The 14,169-nt window shown below is 53.7% G+C and overlaps 1 protein-coding gene across 5 annotated transcripts in view; it reads left to right on the top strand.

Annotated features, from left to right (window-relative positions):
• Nucleotides 1-14,169, top strand: part of PNCK (pregnancy up-regulated nonubiquitous CaM kinase) — a 25,232-nt gene extending 11,063 nt beyond the window's left edge. Inside the window, exons 1-12 of one of the 5 annotated variants that reach the window (XM_080653281.1) lie at nucleotides 9,567-9,635; nucleotides 10,398-10,467; nucleotides 10,708-10,839; nucleotides 11,771-11,845; nucleotides 11,929-12,067; nucleotides 12,210-12,333; nucleotides 12,501-12,576; nucleotides 12,672-12,784; nucleotides 12,878-12,956; nucleotides 13,051-13,138; nucleotides 13,300-13,444; nucleotides 13,806-14,169. In XM_080653281.1, coding sequence (XP_080509407.1) covers nucleotides 10,400-10,467; nucleotides 10,708-10,839; nucleotides 11,771-11,845; nucleotides 11,929-12,067; nucleotides 12,210-12,333; nucleotides 12,501-12,576; nucleotides 12,672-12,784; nucleotides 12,878-12,956; nucleotides 13,051-13,138; nucleotides 13,300-13,437 — 1,032 coding nt within the window. In that variant the 5' untranslated portion in view covers nucleotides 9,567-9,635; nucleotides 10,398-10,399 and the 3' untranslated portion in view covers nucleotides 13,438-13,444; nucleotides 13,806-14,169. Of the gene's footprint in view, nucleotides 1-9,566; nucleotides 9,910-10,397; nucleotides 10,468-10,707; nucleotides 10,840-11,770; nucleotides 11,846-11,928; nucleotides 12,068-12,209; nucleotides 12,334-12,500; nucleotides 12,577-12,671; nucleotides 12,785-12,877; nucleotides 12,957-13,050; nucleotides 13,139-13,299; nucleotides 13,445-13,805 lie in introns of those variants that run through there. The other 4 variants (XM_080653280.1, XM_080653282.1, XM_080653283.1 and 1 more) reach the window with 4 other exon arrangements.

Here is a 14,169-nt window from a genome sequence, read left to right as displayed (position 1 = left end):
TATAGTCAGTATTCATTCTTTTCTTTTCATGGCTTTATAGCTCTTTCCTCTTTATAGCTGAACTAGAGGCCTGGTGCATGACATTTTTGCACTCTGGGAAGGGGGGGGGTCCTTTTTGCAGTTCGGGAGCCCTAGGGGGTATCCGACTAATGGCTTAGGCCCCTGCTCTCAACAGCCGGCTTGTGGCTGAGCAGCACTCCCTCTGTGGGAGAACACTGACTGCCAGGGGGCAGCTCCTGCATGAGTGTCTGCCCCCTGGTGGTCAGGACGTGTCATGGCGACTGGTCGTTCTGCTGTTTGGTCGATTTGCATATTACCCTTTTATTATATAGGATAGTATTCCATTGGTTAGGCAGGCATAGGTTTTTAATTTATTTTATTTATTATTATTATTATTATTTTAAATATATTTATTGATTTCAGAGAGGAAGGGAGAGGGAGAGAGACATAGAAACATCAATGATGAGACAGAATCATTGATTGGCTGCTTCCTGCACACTCCCTACTGGAGATCGAGCCCCCAACCTGGGCATGTGCCCTTGGCCAGAATCAAACCCAGGACCTTTCAGTCCGAAGGCCGATGCTCTATCCACTGAGCAAAACCAGCTAGGGCTTCCATTGATTTTTAGAGAGAGTAGAAGAGAGAGGGAAAGACAGAGAGAAATATCAACATGAAAGAAACACATCAATTGGTTGCCTCCTGCATGAGCCCTGACCAGGGCCTGGGCTAGGGCAGAACCTGCAACAGAGGTATGTGCCCTTGACCAGGATTGAACCCGGGACGCTTTGGTCTGCAGGTGGACGCTCTATCCACTGAGCCAAACCGGCTAGGTCCCCCGACAGCTGTTTAAAATATATCTTATTGATTTTTTATAGAGAGGAAGGGAGAGGGATAGAGAGTCAGAAACATCAATGAGAGAGAGACATCGATCAGCTGCCTCCTGCACACCTCCTACTGGGGATGTGCCTGCAACCAAGGTACATGCCCTTGACTGGAATCGAACCTGGGACCTTTCAGTCTGCAGGACGATGCTCTATTCACTGAGCCAAACCGGCTAGGGCCCCCCACAGCTGTTTAAATATCTGTTGAAATAATATGTGTTGAAATATTGTAGATGTGAACTTCAAGATGTGTGTGTGTGTGTGTGTGTGTGTGTGTGTGTGTGTGTTGTGTGTGTACTGGGTGGTGGTAGATAAAGAGCTTTTTGAAAATTCTTTTAGGGCACCCCTTACAGAAAAATGAACTCAAAGTGGCTCATAGACATAAATGTAAAATGTAAAATGCTAAACTTCTAGAAGATAACACAGAAGAAAACCTGTTTACCTTGGCTTGGTGATGAGTTTTTAAATACAACAGGAAAGCCCAGCCGGTGTGGCTCAGTGGTTGAGCATCGACCCAGGAACCAGGAGATCATGGTTCGATTCCCCAGTCAGGCCACATGCCCGGGTGGTGGGCTCGATCCCCATGTGGGGCGTGCAGGAAGCAGCCGATCAATGATTCTCTCTCATCATTGATGTTTCCATCTCCCTCTCCCTCTCCCTTGTTCTCTCCCTTGCTCTCTCTGAAATCAATAAAAAATGTATTCTAAAAAATACAATAGGAAAAGCATGGTCCATGAAAAATAAAATGATAAACTGGACGGTATCAAAACTAAATGTTTGCTCTGCGAACAACACTGTTAAGAGAAAGAAAAGACAAGCCACAGCCTGGGGGAAAGTCTTTGCAAAATGCATATCTGATAAAGGACTGGTATTCAAAATACACGTGGAACTCTTAAAACCCAACAATAAAAAACAAACAACTCAATTAAAAATGAGCAAACGATCTGAACAGTCACCAAAGAAGAATTCCAAAGGGCAAATAGGCATATGAAAAGGTGCTCCACATCATAAGTCATTAGGGAACCGCAAATTAAAGCAATACACCACCAGTGTGACTCAATTGGTGGAGCGTCATCCCCTGCACCCAAAGGTCGCGGTTTGATTCCAGGTCAGGGCACATGGATGTGGCGCAACTGGAACCCTCATTCGTTGCTGGTGGGAATGCAACATGGTGGGAATACGGCCACTTGGGAAGACAGTTTGGTGGTTTCTTACAAAACTAAACACATTCTTACACGATCCAGCAGTTGTGCTCCCTGCTATTTCCCCAAAGGAGTTGAACATTTATGTCCACGCAAAAACCTGCACCCAGATGTTTGCCACAGCTTTATTCAGAATCAGCAAGATGTGCAAGCAACCAAAATATCTGTCCTTCAGTAGCTGAAGGGTTAAATGAACCATGATACATCCAGACAATGGAATACTATCTATAATAATAAAAGGGTAATATGTTAATCAGATCGGGTGTCTTCTGGATGTCTTTCCTGATGAAGCTGGGTCCGGAGGGAAGCCTGCCTGGGTCCCAGGTGCCTGTCAGGGGCTGGAGGAGGGAAGCAGCCCAGGTCCCGGGTGCCTGCAGGTGGCCAGAGGAGGGAAGCCCGGATTCCGGGTGCCGGAGGGAAGTTGGTGCCTGCAGCTGGGGGAAGGAAGGCCTACTCTTGCACGAATTTTCATGCACCAGGCCTCTAGTTCAATTATAATGAGGAAAGGGCTATAAAGCCATGAAAAGAAAAGAATGAATACTGACTATATATTGCTAAGTGAAAAAAGCCAGTCTAAAAAAGGCTACATATTGTATGATTCCATGTATATGACATTTCAGAAAAAGCAAATCTGTAGAGACAGTAACAGATCAGTGGTTTCCAGGGGTTTGTGGAGGTAGCGTCTGACTAAGGGAAGCCCAGGGTGATTCAGGCCATGAAACTACTCTGTATGATCCTGTAATGCTGATTTCCTGACTCTCTGCATATGTCAAAACCCAGAGAACTGTACAGCAGAAAGAGCAAATCTAACATATGCAAGCTTGAAAATAATTTTTCAGGAGGTTGGGGATGCCGGGAAGGAATGTGGACTGTGACCAAAGAATCTACGTGTGTGACAAATGTACAAACTCATCTCCCTGAAGGGGGTCGGGGAAAGGGGCTGATTAAGTCCCAATGGAAATGAGTGGAGCCTGTAAGACCTGAGGCAAAAGGGCCTGCAGTGCACACTGCACTCTAGTTGACAAGGTTGATCCCGGAGGGGGCAAGTGTTAACGAGGCTGAAACCATCCTGCAGGTGCGCTGGAACTAGAGGATTAAGGCAGATGGTGGGAGCCAGGTTTTTCACTGAAGTGGGAAGGGACAGACAAGCAAGGGGAGGTACTAGAATGATCCGTGTGGTGATAGATCAGAGTTGGAGACATCAGTATGAACTTAGCAGAGGCCCAGTGCACAAAGTCATGCACCAGTGGGGTCCCTCGGTCTGGCCTGTGGGTCGGGCTGAAACCAGCTCTCTGACATCCCCTGAGGGGTCCTGGATTGTGAGAGGGCGCTGGCCAGGCCATGGGGCCCCACCAGTATACAATCGGGGCTGGAGGTGGGGGGTGGGGGACACAGGAGGTTGGCTAGTGAGGGAGGGACCACAGGAGGGCTCCAGGGCATGTGCAGCCCGTCTCACTCAATCCTGATCTGCCAGACCCCAGCAGCAAGCTAACCTACCGATCGGAGTGTCTGCCCCCTGGTGTTCAGTGCACATCATAGCGAACGGTTGAGTGGCCTTAGCATATCATTAGCATATTACGCTTTGATTGGTTGAACAGCCCACTGGACCACTGGACACTTAGCATATTAGGCTTTTATTATATAGGATGTTTACCTTAGTATAGATACAGATGCACCTGTATCTTCATATTATGTATATATAGGTTTATAGATATATGCATCTGTATCTCTACATTATGTATATACTAGAGGCCCGGTGCACAACATTCGTGCACTCAAGGTGGGAGGGTCTCTCAGCCCGGCCCACGCCCTTTTGCAGTGCGGGAGCCCTCAGGGAGCGGGCCTAAGCCGGCAGTTGGACATCCTTAGCACTGCCACGGAGGCAGGAGAGGCTCCTGCCACCGCCCCTGCACTCACCAGCCATGAGCCTGGCTTGTGGCTGAGCGGTGCTCCCCCTGTGGGAGTGCACTGACCACCTGGGGACAGCTCCTGCATTGAGTGTCTGCCCCTTGGTCAGTGCGTGTCATAGCGACTGGTCATTCCACTGTTTGGTTGATTTGCATATTACCCTTTTATTATACAGGACGTGTTTATAGATATATGCATCTGTATCTCTATATTATGTATATACCAGAGGCCTGGTACACAAAATTCGTGCACGGGTAGGGTCCCTAGGTCTGGCCGGCAATCAGGGACAATCAGGTTCCCCACCTCCCTGCCTCCCCTCTTCCTCCTTCCCTCACTACTTGAGCTCCACCACTGCATGGTTCCCCCTGTCCCCCCACCTCTTTCTTCCCTCGCCACCCATGCGCTGCCACAACGTGGTTCCCCCCACCTTCTCACCTCCTCCTTCCCCTGCTCCCTCAGCGCCCTGCCACCACTGCTGGTCTCCTGCCATGTTCTGCGCTGCCCCCTGCTGGTCAGCGCATGTCATAGTGATCAAACTCCCGGTCTCATGGTTGAACTCCCGAGGGTACACTTTGCATATTAGCCTTTTATATATACACTGAGTGGCCAGATTATTATGATCTCTGAACGCATAATAATCTGGCTACTCAGTGTATATCCTATATAATAAAAGGCTAATATGCAAATTGTCCCCTCGACCAGGAGTTCGACCAGCAGGCAGGCCGGCCAACTGCCCATGTCCACTCCCCCTGGCCAGGCTGGCCGGACCCCACCCGTGCACGAATTCATGCACCGGGCCTCTAGTATATATACTGAGTGGCCAGATTATTATGCGTTCAGAGATCATCATAATCTGGCCACTCAGTGTATATATATATATATGTTTATAGATATGTGTCTATGCATAAGTCAGTTTATACATATATTTCCTTGTACTGTCAGCTGAGAGGGCCTAAAGCAATGATACACCAGTAGCATGAGCACACTAGAGCCCACACCTGGGTTTCTAGCACCATTCTCCAATAAAGAGTTCCTTGGAAAAATGGCTGATGCTATGGCTGGGGCAGAAAATAGACACAATGCGCCTGGAGCAGCCTGTAGTGGCAAAAAGTAAAGAAGTACTCCTCCTCCTCTCTCTCTCTCTCTCTCTCTCTCTCTCTCTCTCTCTCTCTCTCTCTCTCTGTCTCAGAGTGATGGGGGCATGAGAAAGGGACAGAAGAACCAACTGAAAGCTCCTATTGCCTAATGTGGGAACAATTTGAGCAACAAAATAAATAGAGTAGTATTGGATTATAACCAAAAGTATAAAATAAATATCCAGTTATAAATAAATGATTAAATAATAAATGAATAACGGAAAAGAGACATGCTCCGTGGAGATAATTCCAAATAGTTCATTTAACCCTTCAGCTACTGAAGGACAGATATCTTGGTTGCTTGCACATCTTGCTGATTCTGAATAAAGCTGTGGCAAACATCTGGGTGCAGGTTTTTGCGTGGACATAAATGTTCAACTCCTTTGGGGAAATAGCAGGGAGCACAACTGCTGGATCGTGTAAGAATGTGTTTAGTTTTGTAAGAAACCACCAAACTGTCTTCCCAAGTGGCCGTATTCCCACCATGTTGCATTCCCACCAGCAACGAATGAGGGTTCCAGTTGCGCCACATCCATGTGCCCTGACCTGGAATCAAACCGCGACCTTTGGGTGCAGGGGATGACGCTCCACCAATTGAGTCACACTGGTGGTGTATTGCTTTAATTTGCGGTTCCCTAATGACTTATGATGTGGAGCACCTTTTCATATGCCTATTTGCCCTTTGGAATTCTTCTTTGGTGACTGTTCAGATCGTTTGCTCATTTTTAATTGAGTTGTTTGTTTTTTATTGTTGGGTTTTAAGAGTTCCACGTGTATTTTGAATACCAGTCCTTTATCAGATATGCATTTTGCAAAGACTTTCCCCCAGGCTGTGGCTTGTCTTTTCTTTCTCTTAACAGTGTTGTTCGCAGAGCAAACATTTAGTTTTGATACCGTCCAGTTTATCATTTTATTTTTCATGGACCATGCTTTTCCTATTGTATTTTTTAGAATACATTTTTTATTGATTTCAGAGAGAGCAAGGGAGAGAACAAGGGAGAGGGAGAGGGAGATGGAAACATCAATGATGAGAGAGAATCATTGATCGGCTGCTTCCTGCACGTCCCACATGGGGATCGAGCCCACCACCCGGGCATGTGGCCTGACTGGGGAATCGAACCATGATCTCCTGGTTCATGGGTCGATGCTCAACCACTGAGCCACACCGGCTGGGCTTTCCTGTTGTATTTAAAAACTCATCACCAAGCCAAGGTAAACAGGTTTTCTTCTGTGTTATCTTCTAGAAGTTTAGCATTTTACATTTTACATTTATGTCTATGAGCCACTTTGAGTTCATTTTTCTGTAAGGGGTGCCCTAAAAGGATTTTCAAAAAGCTCTTTATCTACCACCACCCAGTACACACACACACACACACACACACACACACACACACATCTTGAGGTTCACATCTACAATATTCCAACACATATTATTTCAACAGATATTTAAACAGCTGTGGGGGGCCCTAGCCGGTTTGGCTCAGTGGATAGAGCGTCCGCCTGCAGACCAAAGCGTCCCAGGTTCAATCCTGGTCAAGGGCACGTACCTCGTTTGTGGGCTCTGCCCTAGCCCAGGCCCTGATCAGGGCGTGTGCAGGAGGCAACCAATCGATGTGTTTCTCTCAAGTTGATATTTCTGTCTTTCCCTCTCTCTTCTACTCTCTCTAAAAATCAATGGAAAAATATCCTGGGGGGGGGGGGGCGGAGGGGTAATTTCTGGTGTATTGCAAATACTGACTTAAAACAAAAATTGTGAAATCACTTTTTATAGGAGCCCAATGGCATCAAAACCACCTGTGAACTGGTACTGTGTCCATCTCAAATCTGCCTGCTGGCTCCTTCTTTCCCAGGCTCCCTTTGGAAGGTCCCTTTTATTCCTGCCTCCTCTTTTCATCTGCACCCCTCAGAGAGGTCTCCACGTGCCATCTTTCTCCTGCGGCAGTCTTCATTATTCCTCCATCACACTTCTCTGATGACCATGGGGCTCTGGTATAGATTATTGATTTCAGAGAGGAAGGGAGAGAGAGAGAGAGAGAAACATCAATGATGAGAATCACTGATCCGTGCCTCCTGCATGCCCCCTACTGGGGATCTGGTTGCAACTCGGGCACGTGGCCTGACTGGGAATTGAACCGTGACCTCTGGGTTCATAGGTGGATGTTTCTTCTGCATAACCATCAAACAAACAAGGAAGATGAGCTTGTCTGTGCAAATAGGACTCACTGCCAGTGCGGATGGGGCTCGCTGTCAGTGCCATTCCTCTTTTCTGTTCTTAGGGGTAAGCCCAGGAAACCCTGTTCGCAGGATGAGCAGTTGGGATGAGGCCCATGCTGCGCAGTGCTGGGGCCCCTGTGGCCTTCTAGAGTGAACTGGGAGGGGTCATTGGGAAAGGGGGCGGGGGACTAGAACCGGAGGGGTCCTTCTCAGACTTACCAATGTTTGGACAGAGTACATGTGGGAGTTGTGATCTGGGAAGATGATTTAAAAAAAACCTTTGCCTGCCCGGCGGGTGGTTGAATATCAACCTATGAACCAGGAGGTCACGGTTCAATTCCTGGTCAGAACATGTGCCTGCATTGTGGGCTCCATCCCCAGTGTGGGGTGTGCAGGAGGCAGCCAATCAATGACTCTCTCTCATCATTGATGTTCCTATCTCTCTCTCTTCCCCTTCCTCTCTGAAATCAATAAAAACATATTAAAAAAAAACAAACACACCTCTATCTGCCCCATGATTCCTCTCAAAGACTTTGTCCCATGCCAGGGGCTTACAAACTCCTGTGAAGACGGATTCAGCAAGTCTCTCCTGGACCCTGTGACGTGATACAGTCCCTGCAGCTCTGGCTCGTGTGGCCGCGCTCCTGTCAAGAGCCAGGACACCCACTCCCCATCCCCGGTGAGGCCTGGACCCCCTGGACAGTGCGCCAGAACCCATGGGACAGAGTGGGAGGAATCCACTAGTTGCTGAAGGATTGAAGTTGGTTACCCAGCACTCATTTCCTGAGCACATCCCCTGGGTGGGTCAGCGGACACATTTTGAGGGAGTGGAAGTCCTGGTGAGGAACAGACGCAGAAGGAGATGGATGCTCTGAAGACAGAGCTGCGGGAGGGGGCAGGGCAGGCCTGTGTGGAGAGGTGACATTTGAGCTGAGACCAGGTGGAGTGAGGGAGCAAACCAGGCAGATACCTGAGTGAACAGCATTTGGGACAGAGAGGCAGCAAGTGAAAGGCCTGGAGCAGGTTCATGTGAGTGTGTCTGAGGGCCACGTATGGTACACACCCCATGCGCTGTGTGTCTGGGGGGCCAGTTAGGAAGCCAGTGCGGCTGGAGCTGGCTGGAGCTGGCTGGAGCTGCTTGAGCAAAGGGGAAAGTGGGTGGAGAGGGGCCAGAGCAGTGATGGGAAAGGGGACCAATCATAGAGTCCTTAAGCCATGCCCTAGCTGGTTTGGCTCAGTGGATAGAGCATCAGCCTGGACTAACCGGTCCTGGGTTTGATTTCAGTCAAGGGCTTGTACCTCGGTTGCAGGCTCGAGCCCCAGCATTGGTTGGGGCATGTGCGGGAGGCAACCAATTAATGTGTCTCTCTTACATCGATGTTTTTCTCTCTCTGTCTCTTCCCCTTCCACACTCTCTAAAAATCAATGGAGCCTGGCCGGTGTGGCTCAGTGGGTGTACATCCACCTATGAACCAGGAGGTCACGGTTTGATTCCCAGTCAGGGCACATGCCCGGGTTGCAGGCTCGATCCCCAGTAGGGGGCGTGCAGGAGGCAGCCGATCAATGATTCTCTCTCGTCATTGATGTTTCTTTCTCCCTCTCCCTTCCTCTCTGAAATCAATAAAAATATATTTTAAAAAAATCAATGAAAAAATATCCTCAGGTGAGGATTAACAGAGTGCTTGGGCCGCTGTGAGGACTCAGGCCTTGACTTGGAGTGACATGGAAAGCCCAGGGGTGACATGATCTCAATGCAGGGAATGTTCTGGTCGCTGGGTGGGGAGGAGACTGGGTTAAGAGAGGGTAAGGCTGGGTTCAGAGAGCGGAGGGAACCCAGTAAGGAGGCCGTGGCTGTCCAACTGAGTGCCGATGGAGCTTAGGCTAGGGGGCAGAAGTGGCAGTGGCAGTGGCAGGGCTGGGCTGGGCTAGGGAAAGAGACTTTTTTAGCCCAATTGGCCTGAGACGGAGCAGAGACCTGAAGGCTCACAGTCATGTCAACGTGCGGGTGAAGAGACTTCTGGATGGAGGACATTGGTGGTGCAAAGGCCCTGGGGCCGGCCCAGCCAGGCCGCCAGGGGGCTGAAGCCGGTGGGAACCAGCATGAATGACCCAGGAGGGAGGTGGCAGCCGGCGGCGGCAGATTGCCTTACAAGGTGCCCTGCAGCGCCGCCACCGCGTGCTCGGCCGCCAGCATTGGGCGGGAGCGCGCGGAGGGGGCGGGGCCGGCGGGGCGCGGGCGGGGGGCTCTGCGCCGTTGCCACTGCGTGAGGCGACGCTGCAGCTTCCGATCCAGGTCGGTACCGAGCGCTCCCAGGCGGGGGCGTGCAGGGTCCCGCGCTGCAGTCTTCGCCCCGTCGCCCCCGCGTGCCCCCGCGCACACCTGTCATACCCAGCGCGCCCCTGGCCCGAACGCGCGCTGCCCACGCAGCTCCGGACGCGGGAGGCCCAGGCTGCGGAGTTCCTCCCGCCCTGCGGCGCCGAGGGCCGGGTGCGCCTGGGCAGCCGCGTGGGTGGCCGTAGCGGTGGCAGGCTGCTGTGAGCTGGGGTCGCAGGTGCATCTCAGGCGGGTTGGTGGCCCGGGTGGCGTGTGCCTGTGGGCGCTGAGCGATGGGTGGCAAGTCCAGGCCTGGGGGCGAGGGTGGGCTCTTTGGGTGCTGTGGATGGGGGTGGGCTCGGAGGGGCAGGGGTGGGGGTGCATGGAGCCTTCTGGAAGGCTGCTCATTGCGGCTGACTCGGTTGTGTGGCGGCAGAGAGCGGGTGTCTGGGCGCCATCGCCAACGCCATCGGTGTGGGGGGCGTTGGGGATCGCAGCGGCGTATGGGGGGGGAGGGAGGAAGGAGTGTATGCGGTGGTCTCGCTGGGAAGCGTCCACCTGGGAGTGCTGACCTGGGTGGTGGGGGAAGGGCGAGATGTACCGGGGCTGGGGGAGGGTGTAGGGACCTGATGGGACATGTGTTCTTGAGTGGGGCTGTCGCTGAGGGTGGTTGAAGCACTCTGCTGGGCTTGGGGTGGGGGACCTCCCTCCAACTCTCCCTTGGCCACCCCCCCCCCCCAGACATGTTGCTGCTCAAGAAACAGACGGAGGACATCAGCAGCGTCTATGAGATCCGCGAGAAGCTGGGCTCGTGAGTGTGGCCGCCAATGTGTTGTGTGTGCATGAGTGTCAGTGCGTGTGCGTCAGTGACTGTGTGGGCGTGTGTGCGTGGGATGGGTGGCCTGGGATGGAGAGGGCCTCCCCTTCTGCTTCAGCTAGTGGGGGGGCCTTCCTCCTCCCCACCTCTCCTCTTCCCCCCTCTTCTCCCCTCCTCTGCCTCTGCTTCTCCATCTTGCCCTCTCCCTTCCTGCCTCCGCTGTCTCCGCGGCAGGGGTGCCTTCTCTGAGGTGGTGCTGGCCCAGGAGCGGGGCTCCTCACACCTTGTTGCCCTGAAGTGCATCTCCAAGAAGGCCCTTCGAGGCAAGGAGGCCCTGGTGGAGAATGAGATCGCGGTGCTCCGCAGGTGCGTGCCTGGCCCTGGCTGCTAGGGCTTAAGGACTGTGGGGCAGTGCCCTGGGGTGGAGTGCCCTGCCTCCTCTGTGCCCCAGGAAGGCCTGGCGTGGGGCTGTGCCTTGCAGGATTGGGCAGGAGTGGCCTGTGGTAGGGAAGGGGGCAGAGGTGGAAGGAAGCACCCCTAGGCCCTGAGGCTAGAGGAGGCTGCAGTGGCTTACAAAGTTGTTTTTTTTTTTTTTTTAAATAATATATTTTTATTGATTTCAGAGAGGAAGGGAGAGGGAGAGAGAGAGACAGAATCATCAATGATAAGAGAAACATCAGTCATTGATTGGCTGCCTCCTGCACGCCCCACAGTGGGGATGGAGCCCACAACCCAGCCATGTGCCCTGACCGGGAATCGAACCGAGACCTCTTGGTTCATAGGTTGACGCTCAATCACTGAGCCACGCTGGCTGGGCCAAGGGCTTTTTAAAAAAATGTATTTTTATTGACTTCAAAGAGGAAGGGAGAGGGAGAGAGATAGAAATATCAATGATGAGAGAGAGTCATTGATCGGCTGCCTCCTGTACGCCCCCTACTGAGGATTGAGTACGAAACCCGGGCATGTGCCTTGACTGGAATCGAACATGGGACCCTTCAGTTCACAGGCCGATGCTCTACCCACTGAGCTAAACCATCTAGGGCAGGGTTGTTGTTGTTTTTTAAAAACATTTTTATTGATTTCAGAGAGGAAGGGAGAGGGAGAGAGATATAAACATTGATGAGAGAGAATCATTGATCGGCTGCTGCCTCCTGCCTGTCCCACACTGGGGATCGAGCCCATAACGCGGGCATGTGCCCTGACTGGGAATCAAACCGTGACCTCCTGGTTCATAGGCTGTTGCTCAACCATTGAGCCACACTGGCTGGGCTACAAGGGCTTTTTCTTGCTGTTGCAGGGTCAGCCACCCCAACATCGTGGCTCTGGAGGATGTCCACGAGAGCCCCTCCCACCTCTACCTGGCCATGGAGCTGTGAGGAGGGCAGGGCAGGCTGGGGGCTGGGTGGTGAGTGGGGGCTGAGGGGCCTGGCTCAAACGAGCACCTGCTCCTCACAGGGTGACAGGGGGCGAGCTGTTCGACCGCATCATGGAGCGTGGCTCCTACACAGAGAAGGATGCCAGCCACCTGGTGGGCCAGGTCCTCGGCGCTGTCTCCTACCTGCACAGCTTGGGCATTGTGCACCGCGACCTCAAGGTGCCTGCCCTCTCACCCACTTGCCCAGGCCTTACCCAGCCTCCTGTGCACCAAGGGTCTGGGGGACTTGAGGGGGCCAAGCCCCTGGTCGCAGCCCCCAGGACCATGCCAGGGCCGACCTCTGGCCTCCCGTGTGTCCTAGCCTGAAAACCTCCTCTATGCCACGCCATTCGAGGACTCCAAGATCATGGTCTCCGACTTCGGCCTCTCCAAAATTCAGGCTGGCAACATGCTGGGCACCGCCTGTGGGACCCCAGGATATGTGGGTATGTGAGGGGGGCTCCCTGAGGGGGCTGGGGGACCCCGTGGGAGCTGTGGTGCCCGGGGCAGGGCAGGTGGCTGGCCATTCCTGGGGTGACTAGGCGGAGCCAGGCAGCGCTGAAGGCTGGTGTGTGTGTGCGCGGGTGTGCGTCTGTCTGTCTCTGGCCCCCAGCCCCGGAGCTCTTGGAGCAGAAACCCTACGGGAAGGCCGTAGATGTGTGGGCCCTGGGTGTCATCTCCTACATCCTGTGAGTGACCACTGGGAAGGCTCTTCTTCTGCCCGCCTGCCCCCTGCTGGGTTGGGGAGGGTTGGACAGCTGGGTGATTCATCTGTGGGTGCCAGGCTGTGTGGCTACCCTCCCTTCTACGACGAGAGCGACCCCGAACTCTTCAGCCAGATCCTGAGGGCCAGCTACGAGTTTGATTCTCCCTTTTGGGATGACATCTCTGAATCAGGTGAACTTGAGGCTGGCCCCAAGCTCAGGGAGGGGAGGGGGTGCGATGAGGGGAATGGCGGCGGGCTGGGCTGATCTGGCCTCCCTGTTCCAGCCAAAGACTTCATCCGGCACCTTCTGGAGCGAGACCCGCAGAAGAGGTTCACGTGCCAGCAGGCCTTACAGCATCTTTGGTGAATGGAACGCCTGCCAAGCTGTCCCAGGGCTGGAGGGAGGGACCACACCCTCAGAACCCCCCTCCCCCACTGACCCCTGGCCTCCCTCTAGGATCTCTGGGGATGCTGCCTTTGACAAAGACATCCTGGGCTCGGTCAGTGAGCAGATCCAGAAGAATTTTGCCCGGAATCACTGGAAGGTCAGTATGGGTCGGGCCATGGACCTTTTTGGCTCCAGGCTGCCTCCCTTCCCACCTGCCCTATCCCTCAGCCTCAGGGGGAGGCCGCCAGTAGCCTCTCTGATCCTTGAAATCTCAGGGTTCAGGGTCAGTCATAGCCTGATACCCCTCTCTCCCTGCAGCGAGCATTCAATGCCACCTCTTTCCTGCGCCACATCCGAAAACTGGGGCAGAGTCCAGAGGGTGAGGAGGCCTCAGAGCGGAGGATGGCCCGCCACAGCCACCCGGGCCTAGGGGCTGGCCAGCCCTCCAACTGGTGATGCCCAGGTACATGGGGGTGGGCCCTGCACTCCCTAATAGGAGGTGGTTCCTGGGTGAGCTTAGAGGGTGTGGCGCCCCATGTGGCCAAGAGCTAAGCGGGGTGGACCCCAGAGAGCAGAGGGCTGAGGGCAGAGAGCACAGATGGAAGGGAGGGTCGGTCCAGGGTTCCGGGAGGAGTAGACGAGAGAGGGGCCAGCAGGGGCTGGGGACTGCGGGCACCGTGAGGATCCGAGAGGGGCCCAGTGTCAAGACCCAGTGGGCTCCATCCGCAGTGAGAGCCTTGACTGGGAGCCGGGCACAGTGCGGGCCGGGGTGCCTCCTGACTGTTCCTCTCCTGTGCGCTTCTCTCTCCCTCCACCCCTGGCAGATGCTGAGGCTGAGTGCACTGACCCCCGATTCTCTTCCCATGGACCCTCTCAGTCCTCTCCCTCATCCCCGCACCCTGGGGCTGGCCTCTGGTGGAGAGTTTGAGACGTGTGTGGCACGTGGCACTCGGGTGGGAGGGGGGCACCCCTCAGGCTCTGCCCTTGCCGAGGGGCTGGTGGGGCATGTCCGCAGGGGCTCCCCTCCCCTGTCGCTGCCACAACCCCTCTAGATGCTGACGAGGCTCCAGGGGCTCCTTCCTGCACGCTGTTCTGCGCTTCGCTGACTGTGGGTGGTCCCGCTTGTGTCGTGGCCTCCGGCTCCCCTCCGGTTTCCCCCAACTCAATAAAGACAGACAGAGCAAAGGG

The sequence above is a fragment of the Plecotus auritus genome, assembly GCF_963455305.1.
Source record: "Plecotus auritus genome assembly, chromosome: X".
NCBI classification, from domain to species: Eukaryota; Metazoa; Chordata; class Mammalia; order Chiroptera; family Vespertilionidae; genus Plecotus; species Plecotus auritus.
This window is presented reverse-complemented; position numbering and strand designations above follow the sequence as displayed.